Below are 25,620 nucleotides of genomic sequence, written 5' to 3' on the forward strand. Positions count from 1 at the left end.
ATTTTTGACTGTTATCAGGGATTGGCAAACCTCTTCTCCAAAAAGCTAAATAATAAATATTTCAGGCTTTTTTTTTTTTTAAGATTTTTATTTATTTATTTGACAGAGACACAGTGAGAGCAGGAACACAAGCAGGGGGAGCAGGAGAGGGAGAAGCAGGCTTCCCGCGGAGCAGAGAGCCCGATGCGGGGCTCGATCCCAGGACCCTGGGATCATGACCTGAGCCGAAGGCAGACGCTTAATGACTGAGCCACCCAGGCGCCCCACATTTCAGGCTTTGTAGGCCACATATGGTCTCTTGTATATTCCTGGTTGTTTTCTATTTCTCCCAACCTTTAAAAATGTAAAAACCTTTCTTAGCTCTAAGGCCATTTAAAAACAAAGCAAAACAAAAACAACAATGGCCTCCAGCTACAGTTTGCCGACCCTGACCTACATCATTAATATTTTTTTCCCCACTAAAAGATTTTTTTGCCCTTTAATTTCAGAGGTGGTGGTGAGTTAGGCCTCCAGTGGCATGCTGATGGCCGGCTAACTAAAAAACTCAATGGCCTTGCTGACTTAGAGGCTTGCATTAAGACGCTTCATGGCCAAGGCTTTTCTCAGCCAACTCTAACAACCCTGACTGCTTTCAGTGCTGGAGGGGTGCTTGTGGGAGCATTGTGTAATTCTAATCCAGAGCTGCTGAGAGCTGTGACTTTGGAGGTGAGTATACTCTGTTCTCTACTATGTACAGAGTGGGGAGGCATGAATCATAGGCTACTTTAGGAAAAATATTTCCGTTACAGTTTTACCATAGCAAAGCTATGTAGGAGTATAACAAAGCTTTTAAATTTTATTTTTTATTATTATTTTTTAAAGATCTTATTTATTTGACAGAGAGACAGCGAGAGAGGGAACACAAGCAGGGGGAGCGGGAGAGGGAGAAGCAGGCTTCCCCCCAAGTAGGGAGCCCGATGGGGGGCTCAATCCCAGGACCCTGGGATCATGACCTGAGCCGAAGGCAGATGCTTAACAACTGAGCTACCCAGGCACCCCGCTTTTAAAATTTAAACACAGAATTGTAGCTCTGGGAGAACTTCTAAATTTACTTTAACTACTTATCCTTTATCCTTTCTTCCTCCCTGACAGTGTTATTAATTTTTGAGAATTTCCACTGAAGGATATTAATGGCTTTTCTCATTAGTTATTTCTTATTTTTTAAAAACATTTAGAATTGGTGGAAAAGAGACAGAGCATATATGACTCACTAGTTCCAGGGAGTCAGGCAGAGCACACTAACTCTGGAGTCCACGGTGACTATTACTGCCTGTCAGTATTTCAGTCCTAGATGTAGCGGCTCTCCTTTTTTAGATACTCCATTCTTAAAGATCTTTAAGGGATAGTTTTTCTGTATTGTAATTGAAATATCTTGCTTTGATCTTAAAAAATCTCTACAGGTGACCCTTGAATGACACCACCCCCAACCCCACCCCCACAGGCAGTCAAAAACCCATGTATAACTTTGGACTCTCCAAAAACTTAACAGTTGCTATTGACCAGAAGCCTTACCAATAACATAAACAGTGGATTTTAACACACATTTTGTATGTTCTATATGTTATATACTGTATTCTTACAGTAAGCTAGAGAAAAGAAAATGTTATTAAGATGATCATAAGAAAAATAGGTTTGCTTATACAGTACTGTACGTATAGTTATTGAAAAAAATCCAGGTGTAAATGGACTTTAGTAATTTCAAACCTGTGTCCTTCAAGGGTCAACTGTATAGTCTTTTCCTGGTGTCCGAAATTATGAAGTGATGTTATAGCCACTCATTTCACCCTCATCATTCTGCTCCTGGTCAAACGTGCTAGAAAATAATGACTGGAATGGAGAGAGTAAATTATTTTCAGGTTTCTTTTATTCTGAGAATGTGGGGTATACACTGTAGGCTTCTATTAAGTAAATAAGTGTTAAATAATCCTGATCTATAAATCTACTTTTTAAGAAGAAATGCTAAGTATAGAGGGAAGAAAACCTATATACAAAGATAATAATAGCAGTTACTTACAGTATAAAGAAAACACAACTTATCTGTGACTTTTAGAAATTAGGAAATAATCAGAAATGTATGTATAAGAATATTTACCCCACATTGCTTATAATAGAGAAGAAGTGGATTCATCCTAAATATCCAACAATAGAGGATTCATAGTTTTAATTAGAAGCACCAAATACTAGCTCTGATGAATTTAAGCAGAAAAGGGATTTATTAAAAGCTATTGGGTAAGGGCAGGTATAGAACCAGTCTTATAGAGGTTGTACAGCCAGAAACATGTCCAAAATATACTATAAAACTGGTCCAGTGAGGGGCGCCTGGGTGGCTCAGTGGTTAGGCGACTGCCTTCGGCTCAGGTCATGATCCTGGAGTCCCGGGATCGAGTCCCACCTCGGGCTCCCTGCTCAGCGGGGAGTCTGCTTCTCCCTCTGACCCTCCCCCCTCTCATGTGCTCTCTCTGTCTCATTCTCTCTCTCAAATAAATAAATAAAATCTTTAAAAAAATAAAAAATAAACTGGTCCAGTGAGGCTATCACTGCGACCGCTGCTGGGCACAAGTCACCTCATACTGCCAGAGCTGCTTCTAAAAACTCAATATAGATGTGGCACTTCTGCCAGAAGAAATTCTCCATGGTCCCTACTTTGAGCCACAAACTTCCCATTCAAAGTTTGGAGCCCATTATGTCTGATTGGGTGGACCCAAGTCATGTGGCTACTCCGTGTGCTGGGAAAACTGCGAAAGGAACTGCCTCGCATTTAGCACCTCCCTAGTGAAAGGCAGGCTCTGCCTCTTAAGGTTAGGGATAGTTTTTTGTTTTTTTGTTTTTTAAGATTTTATTTATTTATTTGAGAGAGAGAGTGAGAGAGAGAAAGAGCACAAGAGGGGGGAGCGGGAGAGGGAGAAGCAGACTCCCTGCCGAGCAGGGAGCCCGATGCGGGACTCGATCCCGGGACTCCAGGATCATGACCTGAGCCAAAGGCAGTCGCTTAACCAACTGAGCCACCCAGGCGCCCAAGGTTAGGGATAGTTTAAATGCAGAAAAGGAGTCCAGATGCTAAGCAGCTGGAAAGAATCGCATTTGCCCACTAGGTTAATGTTAATACAAGAGAAAGCTGAAAAGCATGTTAACAGAAGACAATAAGCTAAGTGAAAAAGGCAGCTGCCATTTTATTAAATGTTTTAACACTGGTTATAAGCCAGGGAGTTATTTTTTATTCTTTCAGTGTGGATATTTTCTGGATTTTCTTCAATTAACATTTATTGCCTTTTTTTAAATATAAAATGTCCAACTGGTTTACTCATACTGGGTTTTTTATTTTTAATTGTGAGAAAATAACAATTTAACATCTTAACCATTTTTAAGTGTACAGTTCAGTAGTGTTATATATGTTCACATTGTTGTGCAATCTCCAGAACTCTTTTCATTTTGCAAAACCAAAACTCTACACTCCCTTCCCCTACCCCTCAGAACCACCATTTTACTTTGTCTCTATAAATTAGACTATCTATACCTCCTATAAATGGAATCATACATATTTGTCTTTTTGTAACTGGTTTATTTCACTTAGATAATGTTCCTCAAGGTCCATCCATTATCGTAGCATATGTCAGAGTTTCCTTCCTAAGGCTGAATAATATTCCATTGTATCATTGTGTATATTTTGCTTATCCATTCATCCATCAGTGGACACTTGGGTTCCTAACATCTTTTGGCTGTTGTTCATCATGCTGCTGTGAATATGGGTATACTTTTCAAGACCCTGCTTTTAATTCTTTGGGATATATACCTAGGAATAGAATTGCTGGATTATATGGTAATTCTAAGTTTAGTTAGAAACTAGCATACCATCTGCACCATTTTACATTCCCACCGACAGTGCACAAGGGTTCCAGTTTCTCTACATACTTGACAACACTTGTTATTTTTAGTTTGTTTTTTTTTCTAATGGTACCCATCCTAATGGATGTAAAGTGGTAACATTTATTGCTTTTATATAAAATACATGTATAAATAAAGGCATCAAACTAAAAAGTTATGAAATTAGAAAATAAATTCTTTATATACACACGAAACATGATATATAAATTTACCACTTTCAGAGTCTGAAAACGTAAAGGCCAGTTATAAATCACAAGCCCTAGTTAAGGACTGAGTAGATAGTCCACCTCCTGGGAATCCACATGGCTTCTTGACCTTTGTTCTAACAACTTTTAAGTTTCCTAACAAAGTTTAAATTTCTTTGGCTTTTTTTTTTTAGGCACCTTTCTTGGATGTTCTCAACACCATGATGGACACTACACTTCCTCTGACATTAGAAGAATTAGAAGAATGGGGGAATCCTTCATCTGATGAAAAACACAAGAGCTACATAAAACGTTACTGTCCCTATCAAAATATTAAACCACAGGTAATGAAAGACAGTTCTGATACACTGTCCTAAAGTGATAGAAAAAATAATCAAAAGGATACTTCACCCATGCCGAGACAGGAATTTACTAGGGCTCTAGGTTGTTTCCGCTTATAATACCCAAATACCTTTCAGCTCCATCTCTGCTCATAGTCCGTGTTTGTTTCAATTTAATAGTTCAGGAGAATAGATTAGCTATGGTCATGGCCTTGCCAGCCAAGGAAAGGCTGTGCCAGGTACCAAGTGGTCTAGTACTTAGATCTCTCTCAAATGAGAAGAAAATATCTAGCCCCTATATCAAAAAATTGGAGGTAGTTCTTTTTCATAATCTATAAGGTATAAAGGGACCATAGGGAATAATGTAAACTTTGCATCTATTTTCTTTCAGCATTATCCTTCCATTCACATCACGGCTTATGAAAACGATGAGCGTGTACCTCTGAAAGGAATTGTAAACTATACTGAGAAACTCAAGGAAGCCATTATGGAGCATGCTAAGGACACTGGTGAAGGTAGGAGACCACCTGCAGGCAGGGAACCTAGCTAAATGGACTATTACTACCTTCCACATACTACTCAGTAATACACTTTATGCTATAGACAACTGCCCATGATTTTGGACAAACAATTGGTTTTCCTATGTTGACTATTCAGTTGAAGCATATATAATAACTATACCTGCCTTGCCTCTTTTTGAAAGGAAATATTAAAATAAGGTAGGCAAGACACAAAGAAAAATAAATTTAAACATCAAATATAACTTAGAGATGTACGGTCATAAAACACTCATTCATTTAATAATATTAATTGAGCTGTTATTCTTGGAAACTTCTGAAAAAGAGATTCTAAAGCTTTTGGTCTGGAGCTTCATTCAGTGCCCAAACTAGCTGCTTTAATTTTCTTTAGATCTTTCCATTTCATTGGATAAGAACTCTTACCTTTCTTCCTTAGCAAGACCTTTTGGGCTTAGGGAGGGAAGGACCCACATACAAGTTTTCAATCACCTTGTTTTCACCTTCATGCCTCAGACTCACCCATTGCAATAGTAGCTGTTTCCAGGTCACATGACTCTGATTCCACGGGGCCAGTCTGGCTTCCTCTTGCGTCACAACCTTCTCCATGGGACCCTACAAGTATCTTCCATCCAGTGTCCTCAGCTGCTGGTCCTTTTCCTGCTTTCTCTGTTTCAGAAGTCTGTCTTCTGCCTCCCCCTTCCCATCTCTTTCTTGGTGATGATAGTTTATGCCTTTTTCCTTCACTATTACTTTAATAGCATATGTGGGAGAAGAGGGGAGAAATGAGTCTCAAAAAAACCTAATCGACCATGAGAGATGATGGACTCTGAAAAACAAACTGAGGGTTCTAGAGGGGAGGGGGGTGAGAGGATGGGTTAGCCTGGTGGTGGGTATTGAGGAGGGCACATTCTGCATGGGGCACTGGGTGTTATGCACAAACAATGAATCATGGAACACTTCATCTAAAACTAATGATGTAATGTAGGGGATTAACATAAGAATAAAAAAAAAACCTAATCGTTTCATATGTTAACTCTTTCAGGCTATCAGGCCCCCAATGTTGTGTTAGATATTCAGCCTGGAGGCAATCATGTGATTGAGGATTCTCACAAAAAGGTATGTTATCAAGCCCTTCTCAGTTGCCGGAGGCCCAAGTAGAGCCGTGCTATAGTCAACATTCCATTGGTTGCAGCAGGGTTTATGACAGCTGCTTCTAACAGGTCTGTGGCTGAGGCCCAGCGGGGAAGAGGAACGCTGAGTCAGTCAAGAGAAAGGGTTCCCTCTAAACACTTGTGAGCTCTGTTAAAGAAAGTAATGGAATCTTAATTGTTGGGAGCACCTTCTGCCTCTGTCCCAAATAATCAGAGTACCCTTGCCATAAATTGCTGACTTAAGAGTTAGGTGAAGATGGACAGACAAAGAGATTTAGCACTGGAGTTTTACCACAAAGGCCCTCTGTCTAATTTTTAAAATGTGTTTCTTTTAGATCACAGCCCAAATTAAATTCTTGTACGAGGAACTTGGACTTGACAGCACCAGTGTTTTTGAGAATCTTAAGAAGTACCTAAAATTCTGAAATGCTGCATTCCAGGGGAATTGGAAACACACTGAAATATTTCATAGTCTTATTTCCAATTGGGTAAGCAAAAGTGAGATTTTTTTTTAAGTTAGTAATTTTTTAAAATTTGCTTCTCCATCCAAATTTTGTCTAGTGTACATCTCACTTGCTTATACTGTTCTCTCCATTGGTGCACATGCCCCTTAACCTAAGAAAGTAGTTTTCAAACCATAGGTTTTCAAACCATGTCCCTCAGAAGGACATGGACTTGGGGGTGAAGGAAGGATTGGTGACAGCACAACTCTCCCCCCGCTCCTTCAGAACAGCTTTGTTTTTGTCTGTTCTATTTTCTTTGAAAAGTTTACAAATCAAGGTCCTGCCTCTTTGCTAGTGAACGTTTTTAGACACTTCAGCAGTAAGTCATCCTCCAGTTGCTATGCCCGTATTTTATGAAAAAAGATAACATTCTTCACATTAGAATTCACCAGATCTTTCTAACAATCTGGAGTCCTAAGGTGTTCCGATCATCTCTTATATTAATGCTAGCTCAGTAAAGTTAACAAGTTCTACAAGTGATAATTTTATTATTTTTTAAAAACATTGGGGAACCTTTTTAAAGCCGTTACATTCAAGCTGTATTTACCCAGCAGCATGCTGTACGTGAAGTTACTGGAAATGCTTATATAGAACAGGATGCCAGTGTCTTCATCTCTTTCATAAAGGTGCCTAACACAAGCTGTGCAGTATGTTTAATACACTGGAATAGCATGCCTGATTGGAAACAAAACATCTGTCTCTGAAAGCTGTTTGTTGATGAAGGAGGTTTTTCGTGTTGTATTCAAGGATGAGGCCTTCTCCTTTGTCCAGTAAAGTGGCATACGTATCAACTTCACTGCCTTTGTTGGTAGGATTGGTACTTAACCTTTTCCTCACTCTTGTGGGAATACTGGAAATCATTTCCTTTAGATTGACCGTTGTCGAGTCTCCAAAATTCAGAACCACGAGAAAGACTCTGTCGATGCCATCCAGCTCTCTTGTGTACACGACAGAGTGGCTGTCATTCCTCAAATAGCAAAACCAGCCCCTGCTGAGGAGCAGGTCATTGGCATGAAGCAAACTTAATTCTTGATATAACTTCAGTGCTGATCTGGACTGAGTCTTTTGGACCTATTATAAAAAAAAGATTAACATAAATGTTTGATTCTAAGAGTTGTTGGGGTTTTTTTTTTTTTTAATATATTTCTAGTATCAACTAGGATCTTATTTCCCAAAAAAATTTGCCTCAGTTTTGCCCCTTAAAATGACTACCAAATTGTAAGTATTGACAGGTAGATAAGAATAGTTTATTTACTGTTGAGAGAGACTGCAAATGCAGGGAGTCATTGTTTGCTCAGTCCTCTGCTCCATCTTGGCCAGAGATGATGAGGGACCAGAATTGACTCCACTTTAGGAATTCCAAAGCGAATGTCCATGTCTATAAGTTAACTAAGTTAAACACTAAGTTAAACTAAGTGTTTAATGTGCCTAAATACTATGCTACACTGTAACTGGCAGAAAAGCAGCCACTGTGGCCATGGACTCTCAGGGCCTCTCTGTTCTCTTTTGTAGAAATGTGGGTTGCTTTAACTTCAGCAGACATATGTTCCTTGCATGGTGAACAGAAAGTTGCAAAAAAGGATGCAAAGCAAAATGCTGCCTAAAGGGAAAGTTAAAGATCGTACTTCTTTAATGTGTGTCCATTAAGGAAGATTGGGCTTTATTTCACAGCTATATAAAACATACACAATTTAATGTTGTGTTTTCCTTTAACATTTCAGGCACCTTCTCCTGTTATTATGTTAAAATGTCATTTTAAAATGACAGGATAATATTGTATTGGATGGATATACCATACTTAACCATCTCTCTCATTTCAGCTTTCTAATATTTTCTCATTTTTAGTGCCTCCCCCATATCTGGGTTATTTATTTAGGATAGAAAGACAATTACTGTGTCAAAGAGTATGGACACTTGATACATAATGCCAAATTAGTCTTCATAAGAGCTGTTGCCAAGTCAGTGGTAGTGTCCATTTCCTTGGACTCTGTTGACTGCGGTGGTGGTGGCTGTTGTTGCGGTTATCGTTGTTGTTTGGGGGCAGGTGCCTAATGTGTGGTCTTCGGTGAACATCTGAATATTTGAAAAAAATGTTTATTCTCTGTTATCAGGTACAAAGGTATTTATGGTACATGTATATGGTATATGTATATGACTTGTCAAATTACTATTAACATTTTCTATAGCTTTAGATAATGCATGGAAAAGCATAGTTCAGTGCCACTCACAAAGAAGTGCCCAGTAAGTGTTAACTATTATTTGTGTCTATTTCCTGAAAGTATGTTGACGTGTCTCTCTGTAATTGTGGATTTGTCAGTTTCTCTTGGCATTTCTCATAGTACTTGTTTTATAAACTTTGGAGCTATTGTTAGATGCATAGATTCATGACTTGTAGTGGAATGTTCTTTTATCAGTTTTTGAAAATTGCATTTCTCTCATAACGCTTTTCATATTGAATTCTATTTTGTCTGCTATTAAATATTTCCACACCCACTTTTTGTAACTGTATTTTTCTAATAGGAAATGCATGCACACAGTATACAATAAGGTTTTTCTTAACACCGTCCTCTAGCTTTTCACTTCCTCTCTCAGAAATGGACACTATTACTGTTTATGTATGATACATTTTATGCCTATGCAAACATATGTAGGTATACTTTTCATTATACAAATAGTGGCATGATACCATTATGGACACCATTTCTTATTTAGTACATGTTAGAGATGTCTCATAATATCAGTGCATTCTTTTTAAAAGCTGCATACTAGTCCCATTGTATAAATTATATAAATTAACTATAACTGATTCAACTGACTTTCTGCTGATAAGATACTTAAATCATATCCAGAGTCATCTGCTATTAAAAACAATGCTGTGGTAGAGCTCTTGAATATTTATCATTTTCCACATATGCAGGTATTCCCAGAATGAAATTACTAGGGCAAAAGGTTATATGCATTTTTTTATTTGATAGCTATAGCCAGGTGGCAATCTTTAATTTTTTAATATTTTGTTTTAGCTATGTCTCTTCTGTTGGATTAAACTCTCAGATTAAAATAACGAGACAAAATCTGACATAAGAGAGTTTTTATCTTTTAACAGGTGAATTTATATTTGTGATTACCATATGTTCAGACATAATCCTACAGCCCTTTTTTAGCTTTTTTTTTTTTTTTTTTTTAAGATTTTATTTATTTACTTGACAGAGAAAGACACAGTGAGAGAGGGAACACAAACGGGGAGTGGGAGAGGGAGAAGCAGACTCCCTGCCGAGCAGGGAGCCTGATGCGGGACTCGATCCTGGGACTCCAGGATCATGACCTGAGCCGAAGGCAGTTGCTTAACCAACTGAGCCACCCAGGCGCCCCCTTTTTTAGCTTTTATTTATAATTGTACTATTGTTTTCATCAAACTGATTTGATGTAATATTTTTCCTTCTAATGTTCTCTGAAAATTACACCCTTAAAATTGTAATGCCCATTTTAAAATATACTTTTCTTGACATTTGGAGCAATGCTGTCCAACAGAACTTCCTGCAGTGTTCAGTATCTGTGCTGTCTAAATAGTCTTAGTGGTGAATGGCTAAGAGGCAGCTCAAATCCAGAGTGACTCTGTTGCCATGCCCTGAAAAGACAGTGCTTTAGCCTGCTCGCTCACATGTTCTCTCTCTCCTGCCACTTTCCATATAGAAGTCAATCACCAGAATACCTCCTTTACCTTCTTTCACATTGTGTATCAAAAATAAAATGTAAAAAAAAAGACATGACATATAAAATACAGTAAGGAAAAGAATTTAAGGATATTTTTTAAGTAATCTCTACACCCAGTGTGGGGCTTGAACTTAAAATCTTGAAATCAGGAGTCACATGCTCTACTGACTGAGCCAGCCAGCACCCCACATCATGTCTTTCTTTTAGATTCATTTATTGTTTTCTTTGCGTTGCCGATTATTCTTTCAGAAAGTGGCTATATATGGAAAAATTGGGGTCCTTGCTTTTCTAGGACTATATTCTTTTTTTTTTTTTTTTAAGATTTTATTTATTCATTTGAGACACAGAGATAGAGAGAGAGAGAGCATGAGCAGTGGGAGAGGGAGAGGCAGACTCCCGGCTGAGCCAGGAGCCCGATGTGGGGCTCGATCCCAGGACCCTGGGATCATGACCTGAGCTGAAGGCAGACGCTTAACCATCTGAGCCACCCAGGCGCCCCACTAGGTCTATATTCTTGAATGCTAATTGGAATGGATATAGGATTATAGGTTTAGAATCAAGTTTCCATCACAGCTTTAAAGATTCAAGTTCTAATGTGTTCTAGGATCCACTTGAGAAGCCAGTGCAACTCTCAATCCTTTGCTTAGGCAATCTATTTTGGAGTTTGGTTTTGGTTTCTGCCTTTAGATAAGTATCTCTGAGTTTTCTTTATTTCTTGGATTATATGTTTCCCTCTAGTTTCTGTTCTCTTATAGAAATATTGAGGGGAAAAATTGAAGGGGCGCCTGGGTGGCTCAGTTGGTTAAGCAACTGCCTTCGGCTCAGGTCATGATCCTGGAGTCCCGAGATCGAGTCCCGCATCGGGCTCCCTGCTCGGCAGGGAATCTGCTTCTCCCTCTGACCCTCCTCCCTCTCATGCTCTCTGTCTCTCATTCTCTCTCGCAAATAAATAAAATCTTTAAAAAAAAAAAAAAAAAAACAAAATTTTTCTCTTTACACTATTATTTGCCTTTTTACAGTGCATTCTGGGGGGAGCCTCTGGATCCGTTTTCTGGCACACTAACTAGAATTTCTGTTTCAGTGTTTCACCATGTTCTACATTTCTAAAATACCTAATCACTTTCTTTTTTAAGATATTTGTCAGAGAACATGCATGAGCAGGGGGAGCGGCAGGCAGAGGGAGAAGCAGGCTCTCCACTGAGCAAGGAGCCCTAAGTGAGACTCAATCCCAGGACCCTGGGATCATGACCTGAGCCAAAGGCAGATGCTCAACCAACTGGCGCCCCACTCACTTTTTTAAAAGAATCAAGAGTCTTGACTCCATAAAACAATATACCAATGATGAAGTCTTATATTTGCTGTATCTCCTCTACTTTCTACAGTGTTAAAAGTGGTGTCCCTCATCTTCTTAATTTTTCTCAAATATGGTGTGATTCTTGGTGATCCATTTACTTTTGCATTGTGATACTCCTTGTCTTCAGTTGCCTACCTCTAGTAATTATGGGAAGCTTAATTTTACTTCTTTTAGAGATTACCTAAATTCTTACCTATCTCTAGGGCTTTTATGGATGTATTTTATTAAATAGTGGTGCCTGACTTTTTGTAACGTTTGTTACAATTCAGCATGCCTCCAGACATTACTCATGATCATTTGAAAGGCTTGGTTAATGCTATAGAAAATACTTTTAATTTGCTTTTGCATTTTTCCATCTTTTGACATACATTTTTATGTAGGATTTCTTATGTATTGGACTCAGATTGGCCTATGGGAACATTTTGGACATAACAAAAATCAAGAGATGTATTAAACCTAAAACACAAATGTTAAAATACATGTTTTTGTTTTCAAGGACCTATGAATATATAAAACTAATACTATCCCAAAAGCCTCTGTGGAGTTTGGAGCAGGGAGTTGTAAGAACAGGAGGGTTTGCAAGAAGCTCAAAACAGAATAACCTGGGGAGACTGTACTTACTGTGGCGAGCATTGAGTATTGTACAGAACTGTCAAATCAATACATTGTACACCTGAAACTAATACAACATTGTATATCAACTATACTTTGGTAATTTTTTATTAAATATCTTGTTTTCAAAATAGTAGATTGGGGTAAGGGGAAATTTTTGCCTCTCAGGGAATGCCAGTAATTTCTCTTCTCCTGAGGTAGTTTAGATCATGTTTTCCAGTGACATTTTCACTGGTACATGATTCCACCTGGAACCATTTTATATTGTTCTGGTCTAAGGAAATATACTTAGTACTTTGCCAAATTGAGCAAACAAACTTTCTAAACAGGAATGCACAGATTCCAGCAATTCCAGCTGAATTTGGCAAATTTGATCACCTGAGAACAGAAAATAGTATAGACAAAAGCCAAAGGGTGTGTTTTTCCAGAACAGCTACTTTTAGGAATTACTCATGTCTTGGTTTCTCCAGGTGAATAGCCTTGATGGGTCTCCTTCTTTCCTTCCTTTTGAGGACAGGAAAGGAAGACAGGTAGCTGGGCTTGTTGAAAGACCCCCATAACATTTCCTTAAGAGCTCAAAGCTCTTAGGGACACCTGGGTGGCTCAGTTGGTTAAGCGTCTGCCTTCAGCTACGGTCGTGATCTCAGGACCCTGGGATCGAGCCCTACATCGGGCTCCCTGCTCGATGAGGAGTCTGCTGCTCCCCCTGCTCCCCCCTGCTCATGTTCACTCTCTCTCTCTGTCTGAAATAAATAAAATCTTAAAAAAAAACCCTCAAAGCTCTTAAAGTCATTCCAGTGAATAGTTTTATATTCTATACGATATTTCACATGGTGCACCTCTGTACCAGTTTGTATTTTCACAAAAACATGATTTAACTGATGCTCTCTTTCATAGACTTATCCGAGAGCATCAGTTAAAGTTTTGGGTACCCTTGGGGTGACTTGTATGTTGTCAGCACGGAAACTCATTCCCTGTTTCTGGAATCAGTATAACATTTTCATTGATACTTACATCAACATTCACAGTATGGTAATCTGAATTTGTGGGTAACCAGGTGAGACTGGCTTCAGAAAATCCAGCATTTGAACTATTGTCCCACTGCATTGGTGACTTTGAGAGGAGGGTATTCTGTGCCAAAAGAAAACAGTGGTGTATTTAGTAAAAGAAATGTCATCTGGCCATGATTTACTTCATAATTATTTAATTCCCTGTATTTCTTAGTTAACACGTGTATTCATTAGCATTCATAATGAAAAGGCTTCACACTTTCGATTGGAAAATAGTGACATCTTGAGTTTCAGTAAACTATAGTAACTGGACTTTGGTACATGCTTGGAATCTGTTGCTGCTTTTCCCTAAAAATGAGTAATGTAGGATTTCAAGATGTACCATCACCAGTTCATTCCATGGTACAGTGATGGTGAGTTCAAGTATGCAGCATGTACAAGTAAGCCTAAATTCTATCTTCTTAAAATCTAGCCTGGTTATTGCACATGAATGCACACACACAAGTTTAGGAAATGCACACCAAATATTAGGGAAATTGGATCTCCTTCACTGAAAGCTAACCATACAAATTATTACAGGTTCACCCAACAACACAATTTTGGTATCCATAGCCTCAAACAAAAAATCAGGTCTGGGGCTGTGCATTTACATTTGTCAAGATGAAAGGAAGAATCTTTTTGCTGTGTTCAAATGAAATCTAGCACTACAGACAAGCACTATAATTAATGTTCCAGACTCAAAACACAGGTTCTCAAATTCTAGTGTGCCTAAGAATCAGCTGGAAAATACCTTTAAGATGTAGATTTCTGGGCTCTACAATTCACTTGTGTGGCTTGGAAACATTTTAAGCTCCCAAGCAAGAGAGCTAATAGTAAGAAGGAAAGCAGAGTAGTAATTTTCAGCAGTAGAATAGTTACATTATGTTAACTTACAACATCATAGCTTTCGTTGAGATTTGTGACTAAAATATTTCTCATTCCTATTTCTTCCCCATAGTAAGTTATGGGAGTTCCAGGGAGTGTGAAAACAAGCATGTTCATGATGTTGACATATTCTTCCCCAAAACGAGAAGTCAGCCGGGCAGTGTCCGGTCCACCGATCTGAAAGGCAGATACTTTAAGAACACAGCTCAATATACAGTTTTCTGGAAGATTTACCCTATTCCACAAAATGTTCATCGGGTAGAAAAAGTTTGTTGTGGGTACCTTGGTATCAGCAGACCTGAATTTGAGTCCCAACCCTGCTACTTACTGTGTAACTGACCAATTTACTGTCTTGGCCATTATGATTAACAAAATGGTGGTAACAAGTTACTTCACAGTGATACCGCAAATATGATAAAATTTATGAGGGTGCATATTAATATTTTCATACATTTGGATAAGAATATGGACAAGAAGGGGCGCCTGGGTGGCTCAGTCGTTAAGCGTCTGCCTTCGGCTCAGGTCATGATCCCAGGGTCCTGGGATCGAGTCCCACATCGGGCTCCCTGCTCGGCAGGAAGCCTGCTTCTCGCTCTCCCACTCCCCCTGCTTGTGTTCCTGCTCTCGCTATCTCTCTCTCTGTCAAATAAATAAATAAAATCTTTAAAAAAAAAAAAAAATATGGACAAGAAAGGAAACTAAAATGTTTCCCCCATAGCACAAGGAGGGAACCAGGTGGAAAGGGCAGAGGCAGGAGAGATTTCTGAGATGTGTGTGTGTGTCTTTTGAACTAACTATTCAGAACAAATTTTAAAGATAAATCAGCTTTTATAGAGAAATGTACAGAGTCCAAGAGGAAATTTTCTAAAGTGTTTTCTATTTTTAAATTTGGTATTTCTATGTTAAATGCTCTAATTACATATTATAATAGTACATATTATTTAGTCCTTACAACAACATAGCTTTTGTTAAGATATACCACATATACTACAACTCAATCTCATGTGCATATGCTGAGCATGGCATTTTACTATTTATTATTATAAAGTGTTACAGGAGGGGCGCCTGGGTGGCTCAGTCGTTAAGCGTCTGCCTTCGGCTCAAGTCATGATCCCAGGGTCCTGGGATCGAGCCCTGCATCAGGCTCCCTGCTCAGCGGGAAGCCTGCTTCTCCCTCTCTCACTCCCCCTGCTTGTGTTCCCTCTCTCGCTGTGCTCTCTCTGTCAAATAAATAAAATCTTAAAAAAAAAAAAAATAAAGTGTTACGGGGTGGGGGGAAGGCGGGGGGGAGCCTGGGAGGGGCACCTGGCTGGCTCACTCAAGAGCATGCAACTTTGGTCTTGGGGTCATGAGTTTGAGCTGCACGTTGGATGTAAAGATTACTTAAATAAACTTTATTTTAAAAAGGGCACCTGGGTGGTTCAGGTCATGATCCCAGGGTCCTGGGATCGAGCCCCACATTGGGCTCCCTGCTCAGTGGGGGGCCTGCTTCTCCCGCTCCCATTCCCCCTGCTTGTGTTCCCTCTCTGGCTGTCTCTCTCTAAATAAAATCTTAAAAATAAAAAAAAAATTTTTAGAAAGTACTTTCACCACCTACATTACATCTTATTGCCCTCCTCCATTGTCAGGTATTTATCTCCATTTTGCAAATGATGAAACAAGCTCTCTGAGAAACTACATCACTTATTCAAGGCAGGGTATGATGCAAAACCAGCCTCTAAGAACTTGGGTGGAAAGGCGCCTGGGTGGTTAAGTCATTAAGCGTCTGCCATGGGCTCAGGTCATGATCCCGGGGTCCTGGGATTGAGCCCCCCCACATCGGGCACCCTGCCCAGCGGGAAGCCTGCTTCCTCTCCCACTCCCCCTGCTTGTGTTCCCTCTCTGTCTCTGTCAAATAAATAAAAAATTGGGGTAGAGGTTGAGAATAAGAATATGGTTGGGCTTGCTTTTTTTTTCTTTAGATTTACTAAAACTGTCTTTACAATTATCTTTTTATAGACCATTATAAACTATTTTTCTATTTTTATGACCAGAAAAGTCAGCCTTTATGGTTTCTCAAACTTTCTTAGAGCACTTTCCTTTTCAGAAGTGAAATCAAGAAATATTTCCACAGGTAGTTACAGCAGTGGACAGAAATCCCAGTCACCTAGGATATTGGAGACTCTCAGTATATGAAAAAACAAGTGCTAAAACTCCATTATAAAATTCTGTAATACAGGGAGCACTTGTGAATGGTAGAGGAAGGACCTCCAAAATCTCTACCATAAAACAAGGAGAATGCTGGCAAAAACTAAAAATCCACTGTTTCAGAACTCTGGAAACTAGCTAAAGGCTTTCAACAACCCAAGAAGTATTTATTCAAGGAAAACAGCAAGCTTTGTGTCATTTTAACATGGCCTTCAACTCATGCCCCTCAGATCCAGGATAGCCTTGAAAACAGTCTGAGAACTCCGTAGCTGTGAAAACCAGGAGCCACTGGAGGGGCAGAGGAAGTTTAGAGTTCACCAAAAGCTCAATTTGGAGAACTGTCACTATTTGACTTTCTAGCACTCACTTTTAGTTGGATTTTTTTCTTTATCAGAGAAATGCCCTATCCCCAAGGTATATTTGCCAGGTAACAATCAGCAATTGTTTAACATCATACCTGCCCAAGGTGGTGTTACCAACTAAGGCTGAGCAGAGACTGACCAAAAATCTTAAAAGCTTGGGGGAGGAGGTGACCATACTGGCCTTTGAGAGTCTGACAGATTCTTGGAATCTAGAACATTGTGCAGATGCCCTGGGAAGACTTGAGAAGGCTCTAATCTCTCACCTCTAGCTAACCTTGAAACTCTGTGCAAGCAGGAAATGAAGACTAAGGTAGAAGTACAAACTGCCTGTTGGGGTTGAAAGCATGTGTACACACACTTCAGCAAAGGCTGGGAGAATAAATGGTTCAAGCGTTTTAGGAATCTTTTCCAATCATTAACTCACCAAGTGGCCACACCCAACAAAGAACACAGATTTTACAAAATTAATTCAAGAAAGTCACTGAAGAAATAAATAGCAACAACCAACACTGGGGAGGAGGAGAGAATGGGATTTCCTACGTTACTACATTATTTAAAATACCCAGTTTTCGGTAACAAAAAGGAACGCAAGACATGCAAAGAAACGGGAGTGGGGTTGGGGGGGGTGGTGGAGAAAAAGCAGTCAGTAGAAAGTGTGGTTGAAGAAACCCAAACATTGGACTAGTGGACAAAGATTTAAATCAACTACTAACGTTCAAAGAACTAAAACTACAGAATTTAAAGTGTGAGGACATTGTCTCATCAAATAGATACTATGAATAAAAAGAATATGAAGAAGAACCAGAAAGAAATTTCAGAGTTAAAAAACGATCACTGAAAGGAAAAGTTCACTAGACAGGCTTGACAGATTTGAACTGGCAGAGAAATCAGCAAATTTGAAGACTGAGCAATCGAGATTAGTCTGAGAACCAGAAGGAAAAGAATGAAGAAAAATAACAAAAACCTGGTCAGAAGCTGGGACAAACAGACATGGCTCACTGAATAATCGCTGATTAAGGGAAAGCACACCAGCACCAGATGTGCTAACCCAGGCATGAGGACTTACCATCCAGTTAGGCCATTTTCCTTCTGGCATGTTTTCCATCCAGGATGTGATAACCTCAAACACACTGTTCCCAGAAAGAGTGTTTAGCTTACTGAGATAATTGTTGAAGGGAAAATCTGCTTCTTGAATAAAAGGCAGCCCATAGTACATCATGGTCCCGTCAATGCTCTCTCCATAGGCTTCAGTCCCCATGAACCTGGAAGAATTGGCAAGGTGCGGTGTCCTCAGGGCCTGTTAGAAGACTGGGAAGCATTCTGCAGCTGCTTCAGTCTGCTTGACTATTAACCATATCTGGTTGGGCTCACCAAGAAAAGCATAATTGAGCCAGATGGCCAAAGTAATAGCATGTTGGGTCACCTGGACGATTTCTCATTTCTCATGGACAATAAACCCAAGGACTAGCCTAATACTAGGCTGTGTCTAAGAGTTAAGGAACAGTCAGTATTCTCTTCTTCCTAAATCTGATTAAAGCTCAGTAACTTCCATGAAGACTTTATTATTCTCGTCACTCCACTTAGAATCTACAGTGTATGCATATCATGTGAGGGGGTTTTCCCCAGAACCCTCTTGTATAGGAATCCCTGTAAAGTCTCACTTTATTATTGGGGTACACTCTAGGGGTGCCAGGCTGGCTCAGTTGGTAGAGCACGTGATTCTTGATCTCCGGGTCATGAGTCCAAGGCCCCCGTTGGGTTTTAAGTAGAGATTACTTAAAAGCAAACACTGTCAGGGAAAGACACATTAGCCTGAATGACCCACATCAATGCTGGCTTTACGTTGTCTCAGGTAAGTGCATAGTAGCTGGAGCCCAGGTGTTTGTTCCAGTCCCATCCCTGCCATAACTACCCGTGTGACCGCTGCCTTTGTGTTCAGAGTCTCCACTTCCTCATCTATAGAATGAGGATAGCAATCAGAGGACCTACTTTGAAGGAGGAGAAATTTCTTTAAATATTTCTGTTAATGCTATTGGGTGATCAATATACACATAGTAAGAGATTTACTTATTGAGTGTTTTATTATGTGTCAGTCCCTGTTTTAATTAAGTGCTTCATCTACATTATTATCTCATGCAGTTTCACAAAACCCTGATAGGGGTGTCGCTGTCACCTTTTAACTGATGAGAAAATGGGACTTGTGTCCATGAACCGGTCCAAGATCACACAGCTGTTACACAGAACTCTGCCTTAGGTCCATCTGATTCCAAAGCTGTGTTAGCAAACCATTGTGATCTACTAGCAGCTTAGCTGAAACATTTGGATTCATACTGTATACTGGACACTTAACAGACCAAATAGTAATAAAAATAGAGTAGTTAATGGCTAAGATTTAGATTATATACTACCTTTTAAGGGATTTTCATAAAATTCCTGTGAAGTACTGTGATGGGCATTATTTTACAAAAGAAACTGAAAATCAGCAAAGTTAAGCAATATGAAAGAATATACTAGGCCCTGGCATAACCAAATTATACTACATCGTAGTCATGGAGGTTTGTTAAATAGCTTGATCCTCTTGAGAATGCCTGGCTGTGAAGGATTAACTACAGGTCACACCCTACGCCTTTGAAGAACAGAAGTGTGCCCTGCGGTTACCTGTATCTCCCAGGCTCCCTGCTGTATTGGTCCATTGTCCGCCGGAAGCTCCGGACAATGTCATGCATTCCCACCTGCGTGGTGGTGAAGTCATGGTAGAGCTCCCAGTAATGTGTGACTGTGTCCTTTGGAGACAGAAAAGCATGGTTGCCATCATTTTGCATGTCAGATGTCCATAGCTGGCCTTATGCCAATATAGACTGTCTCTTCAAAGGGCTCAAGCCAAGGCATACTCAAAGATGATCCTAGGATTTTCAATGCTCACTGGGTTTTATGGCTGGAGAATAACATTCCTGACTATTATTAACTGTAAATCTAGTAAACTTTGCTGAATATCTCAACATTAATTACAAGTGTATTTAACAGAATCCTCCTCCCAAACATTTAATTCTCCTAACTGCTGCACTTAAAAGCAAACTTGCAGAGCTCAATGTTACACCTATACTTGATCTACTCACAAAATTGCCATCCAAAGTGTAATAGTAAGAATAAAAAGCTAGAAGGGGTAAAGAACAACCATTTTGCCAGGGTTTCAGTAATTTTTCCTGATATTCATTCTGTGCCTTCCTAGGGTTACAGTAATCTAGAATCCAAAGTTAAAAGATTCTATCTAACACAAGCCAAGGTTGTAAGTACTGGGTTGGAACATGGACAGACTAGACAGTGTAAACCTGCATTGCCATCCATTCAGTGGACCCCTTTTTAATAAGTGAACTTGCTTGCTAGATCAAGAAAAGTTTTTGGAATCTTAGGTCTCTTCCTGAAATCACTTTTTCTTTAGGTTTTTTTTTTGGATACCACACAAAACCTATTGTTCTCATCATTTGTCATAACTGGAAACATACGCCTCTCTTACAACATCTCATCATAATTAGCAAGGTTACTTTGAGATTTCTTCCCCAAGGATAAGTGCTTCTCTTTGGGACTAATACATCACTCCTCACCCCCCTTCATTTTTCCTACTGGAAATAATGTGCTTTACTAACCACCCCGCCAAAAAATAGCCTTTGTTTCATGACACGGTCTTGTAATTAGTCCATGCATTGCCAACTTTCTTTAGTTAATTGCTTTGGTTTAATGAGATTAATAAGTACCCATAAATCTGTTACTCAGGACAAAAGCTAGACACTTTTAACAATTTCATTTTACTTTATAAAAAGGGCATCATGCTATATATAATTGTTTTAGGGTTTTTTCACTAAACATACAGCTAAGATTCACCCATATTGTGTATCACTGTTATTCATTTATTTTGACTGATACATAATATTCCATTGTGTAAATATACAAATCTACTATTTTGAAACCCATTTTAGGACTCCTGTCTATTTAGCCATTGAACATAGAGTGTCTGTAGAGTGATGGTCAACCGGAAGAGCACAGTGGCGTCCTGAATACTGCTTCTCATGTGTGACGTGGGGGGAAAGGTGAGAACCACTGGTGTGGAACCACAAAGAGGCAAGACTGTAGAGAGGTAGACAGGATGACATTTTCAGAAAGGGGGGAAAAATAGTGCTTAAAAACTTTACCGGTATTTGAGTCTTATTCACTTGGGCTTCATCTCTCAGATGCTCTGCTTCTAGAAGGAATTTAACAGCATCGAAACTAAAGCCATCAACACCCTTTGTGAGCCAGAACCGTATAATTTCCTAAAAACAAAGAAGCAAAATCCTTTGGTTACATTATCATCATAATGTTTAATAAAAGTGTGTGTCTGTAATGACTTCCCATCATAAAATGGCCGTCTCCACATACAAAACAAGCACAGCACTCACATAGTGTATTTTTATCTGTTAGGTATAGCAGTGTCTTAAAATAACTCTCCGTAACTGCATTAATGGACTCCCATACTTCCTCAAATTTGAATTCAGAATGTTATATTTGTAATTGATGTTATGAGCACATTTGCAAAACTTAGAGAGTCACTGGAAAGGAATGAAACCACAATGAAAGGACTCAGGAGAAACTGAAACATACCTTCCCCCCATGCCCAGTTCCTTAAAGGTCAGTCCAAACAAAATAGCTAAGCATCAGGTCGTGAGGGGTTCTTCCACCAGACTGGGAGGTTCTAGGAGGAAAGACTGCAGCTTTCATTTCTGTTTCCCTTGCCTCCAACATAGCATCGGGTCCTTAGTGAAAGTACATATCAAGCCCGAGTAAGTCCAACATGTTCTGATACTGTTAACAACACTAAAAGTACACGTCCCCTGGCTTCAGGGCATCTACAGAACAGTTGGGGACACATGAGACAGGAGAGAGTTACCTAATAATGCAAGGTGGGGTGTATGTAGCTCAACATCATGAAAGGAGATTCCTTTGCAGGGTGTTGGAGCTCCAAGAAGAAGAAATTTAACATGGGCAGACACACCCGGAGAAAGAAGAGCTACAGTTCTACCTTGACCAGTGGGAGTTTATCAGGGAGTGAGATTACAAAGAACACTCTGGACTGTTTGTAGGACAGGATGGCCTAGCTCAGAGGCAGAGACTGACTTGGCCTGTATTGGGGCAGGTGGGAGGACCAAGTGGCCTTGGAGAGCAAAGGGCTTAGGTCTCAGCTCCCCACCACTCCCAGCTAGCCCTACTCCAGCACCAACTACAAGCTACCCTTCTGCAAAGGGACAGTGGCTCTCCCCACGTTCCTCAGCTCATCCCTTGCCAAATGGAAGGTTTTACAGGAATGTACTTACCACATTAGAACAAACAGTCCATAATTCAAAGTACTAGAATTAAGTAGCTAATTTATGGAGGGAAACAGCCATAGCTCCCAAAGGAAGACTATCCCCAAAATCACATGTTTCCTTTGAAGTGTTTCTTTTATTTACATGTGAACATAGGGTCTCTAGAGTGCTGCAATTCAAGGGTCTCAAGAGTTTCTACAGACTACGGGCAAGGGTTAATACTGCTGAGGTCAAGTCCCTCTAAGGTGACATTTTTGAATAACAGCTTGAAAAGTGTTCTCACATCTAAGAACAGACTGCTTACAATCTTAGCATGGACACAACTGAACCAAATAACGTTAAGCTGGCTCTGCCCACACAAAACCCACAAATTGGTTCTTACTAGCATCTTACTCTTACACCTTACTCTTATGAATACATTCATTCAATAAGTATTTGTGTTCCAACTATGGGCTAAGCCCTATAACCATAAGCAAAATACTACAGACCTGGCCCTAGGTCTCCTGAATTTATGTAGAATCCCCAAGTAGACATCAAATAGTAATGCAAAAACATTTAAATCACAGCCAGATAAAGCTTTAAAGGAGAGGAACATGGTAGTACAAAAAGGTGAAATAGCAGGATTTACTCTAGAGGTCAGCACAGCTGGATGGCAGGAAGTGAGGGCAGGCCATCAGTTAGAGGTTGAGAGAGAAATCAACAGATATTAAGGTACCCTGCAGAACAGTCTCTGGCTCCAGAGGTCAGCTCAGCATTAAGCTAACCAAGCTCTAAGCTTCAGGACCCCTCACTTACCCAGGCCCCTTCCTACCTACCTTCTTTCTCCATTCTAAATAAACACTCTAATTTTACACTATTTTAAGAAGGCCCCAAATTCTCACAAGCTTCTAACCCCCACACAACCCGGGTCCACCCCCAGGTGGCGCTAGACTTGAGGGAACACTGGAGGTGGACAGGGTGGGGGCAGGACACAAATAGCTGTAATCCACCCAAGCCACCTCTGACAAAAATGTGGGGAAACATTAAATGCCATGCCGTTATAAACATTAAGCTTTGGAGCACTGATTTCCTAGGGGGGGAAATGTGCTTTCTTCGTGGGGTTCTTATTCCTTTTGGAAATAGCCTTGCTAACTGTTGACCCAGCCATAAAAAATAAGAAATGTGTATCCCAGCAAATGTTTCTGGCCCCGGCAGGGGTTTTTACTTTAGTAAGAGATACTACCATTGTTTAAAGAGACAAAACAGTAAAAGCTGGATGGTTATTTTTGAGAGTCATTGTAAATGACAAATAATCCAAAATTTGCTCTTGAAAAAATATTTGCTTTGTGCTATTTATTCTCCCAACTAGATGAGAAAGGGGAGCTCCAGATCTTAATCGTTAACCCTCTCTTTACTCCAGTTAAGCCCTCCCAGGGTGCCAGGTGCAGAAATGGGCGCAGAGCCTAGTTCTGCCAGGTCTGGGTGACCCACCAAGGCGCCATGGGACTCTTGGGACAGTACATTGTGTCCCCGATTCAGGTATAACTCCCATGACATCACAGAGTCCTGGTTTTTCTACCGGGCACCTTTCCATTCTTTTCTCCTTAACTCACTGCTCTGAGTAAAAAAAGGAATCAATTAAACACTACTAATATCCAAATTCACAAAGCTTGAGGCAAACCTTTCCTTGTGAGATGACTGAAGTTACTGGGCCCATTTACCTAAAAAGCTTAGTGTGGGAAATAGAAAAGCTTTGCTCTTACATGTGGTGATCTATAAGACATCATCTTGAAAGTGACATAAACCCTGAGGCGTCCATCTCAAGGAGGAAGGAGAAAGTGTAGGATATTTTAGAAGTACAGAGAGAAAACTATATCCTGTTTATAAGCAAAGGAAAGAAAACGGACCCTACTGCTGTTCAGAAATCTTGGTAAAATTGTTGGCTAACTCCCCCAGGAGCAGGGCGTGGAGGAAGGATCATGAGCTCAGGATTCTGACCCGTCCGGATACCGTCCCATCTCCCCACTGCCCATCCAGCTGCCTGACCTCACTAACCCACCTTGCGGAGTTTCTGTGAGGACTAAAGGCATTACAGCTAGAGTCCATTCACACGTGGGTCCTGATATTACCTGATCTCTCTGCGATGTTTGACAGTGCTGACCAAACTTGTCTTCCAGAAAAACGCATATCCCTTAGCTCCCAGAGACTTGCTCCTCGTTTGCCACTTTTCTCTGTCTACTCTGCAGTCTTTTAAATAGTAGCACTCTTTGGGGCTCTTACACTCCCTGTTCATTTCATTTCACAACAGTATTTACTCATTTATCACTACATGTATTGATTATTTAACAAGTATTCAAATAACAACACAGTGACTTATATGCCTTATAGAGGTTAAAACACTTACTCCTGGGTCACCTGGGTGGCTCAGTCAGTTAAGTGTCTGCCTTCAGCTCAGGTCATGATTTTGGGGTCCTGAGGTCGAGCCCCGGGTCAGGCTCCTCACTCAGCAGGGAGTCTGCTTGTCTCTCTCCTTCTGTCCCAACCCCCGCTCATGCTCTCTCTCTAATAAATAAATAAAATCTTTAAAATCAACCCTACAACGTGTGTGCCCTTACTGTCCCTATTTTACCAATGAGGGATCTGAGGCACAGGGAGAAGAAGTACCTTGATCAAGGTCATAGAGTTAGTAAGTAGCGGTGTCAGAATTGGTACTGTCTGGCACCCTTACCCATTTGCTCTGCTTTCTCCTCCAAACCTGCCCCACCCCTTCTCCAAAGTCATTGGCTTCCAAACTGCAAACGGAAAATGATTTCCCTGAAACCTTGTAAAGCCAAATCCTCACCACAGTCTTGCCTCGTCCCCCTATAGTCTCATCGAGCTAGCTCCCTCTCCATATACCATGTCCCAGCTATATGGGACAACTCCGAGCACCACCAGTGCGCTATGATCCATGCCTTCCCTCTGCTTGAAACCCTTTGACCCAAGCCTCTTCGCTTGGCTCAGTCCTACTTACCCATTAGGTATCATTACATCCCTGCTCTCTCCCACTCATGTCTAGGTTAGCTGCCTGCCCTGTGTACTCCTACCTCCTACGATCACGACCACTCAGTACACTTTACTGTAATTGTCTATTTCATTGTCTACCTCCCCCCTTGGGATATAAGCCCCAAGATGGCTACAACATGTGTCTAGCTTACCAACCACCATACCCCTGGCATGGGGTCAATACCTAATACATACTGTTTAATGAATTAAGGATTTATACTAAAGTGCCTGGCATATATGAGATGCAATAAATGGCACAGTGATTATCATCAAGCACAGAGCTGGTTTATTAAGCAGGTAGTGAGTCAATTTTATTATGGATAGAGCTGCCAACACTGTGCTCAGTAGGAGCAGAGTTGACATTTACAGCCTGGATTCCATCTTAAGCCACGAGGTTGGGGGGGGGGGGGGCAACTGGGCTCCCTGTCCCCAGCTGCTATGAACAAACTAACTCCCCAGGATCCCACACTCCAGGGCTCAA

The 25,620-nt window shown here is 40.3% G+C and overlaps 2 protein-coding genes and 1 long non-coding RNA gene across 8 annotated transcripts in view; 1 reads left to right on the top strand and 2 right to left on the bottom strand.

Moving 5' to 3' along the window:
- The window catches only part of PREPL (prolyl endopeptidase like), a 69,235-nt gene extending 48,299 nt beyond the window's left edge, over window positions 1–20,936 (top strand). For 4 of the 6 annotated variants that reach the window (XM_045885074.3, XM_064572532.1, XM_064572533.1 and 1 more), the window contains 5 exons: window positions 489–705; window positions 4,301–4,450; window positions 4,839–4,962; window positions 6,008–6,081; window positions 6,452–9,112. In XM_045885074.3, the coding sequence (XP_045741030.1) occupies window positions 489–705; window positions 4,301–4,450; window positions 4,839–4,962; window positions 6,008–6,081; window positions 6,452–6,541 (655 nt within the window). In that variant the 3' untranslated portion in view covers window positions 6,542–9,112. Of the gene's footprint in view, window positions 1–488; window positions 706–4,300; window positions 4,451–4,838; window positions 4,963–6,007; window positions 6,082–6,451; window positions 9,113–20,753 lie in introns of those variants that run through there. The other 2 variants (XR_010405716.1, XR_010405715.1) reach the window with 2 other exon arrangements.
- Window positions 5–5,813, bottom strand: LOC135361775 (uncharacterized). Its single transcript, XR_010405717.1, has 3 exons — window positions 5,485–5,813; window positions 1,744–1,866; window positions 5–333 (listed from the first exon to the last, which is right to left on the bottom strand). It is a non-coding gene; the product is annotated as an uncharacterized LOC135361775 (long non-coding RNA).
- SLC3A1 (solute carrier family 3 member 1) overlaps window positions 7,250–25,620 on the bottom strand; it is a 47,843-nt gene continuing 29,472 nt past the window's right edge. Inside the window, exons 6-11 of the mRNA XM_045885079.2 lie at window positions 20,967–21,086; window positions 19,438–19,562; window positions 17,846–18,041; window positions 14,240–14,407; window positions 13,311–13,427; window positions 7,250–7,690 (exon numbers count right to left, since the gene is read on the bottom strand). Of these exons, the coding sequence (XP_045741035.1) occupies window positions 7,250–7,690; window positions 13,311–13,427; window positions 14,240–14,407; window positions 17,846–18,041; window positions 19,438–19,562; window positions 20,967–21,086 (1,167 nt within the window). The remainder of the gene's footprint in view (window positions 7,691–13,310; window positions 13,428–14,239; window positions 14,408–17,845; window positions 18,042–19,437; window positions 19,563–20,966; window positions 21,087–25,620) is intronic.

Source organism: Mirounga angustirostris, unplaced genomic scaffold (assembly GCF_029215605.1).
Source record: "Mirounga angustirostris isolate CCGP_5_RB_7025 unplaced genomic scaffold, mMirAng1.0.hap1 SCAF_10, whole genome shotgun sequence".
Classification (NCBI taxonomy): Eukaryota; Metazoa; Chordata; class Mammalia; order Carnivora; family Phocidae; genus Mirounga; species Mirounga angustirostris.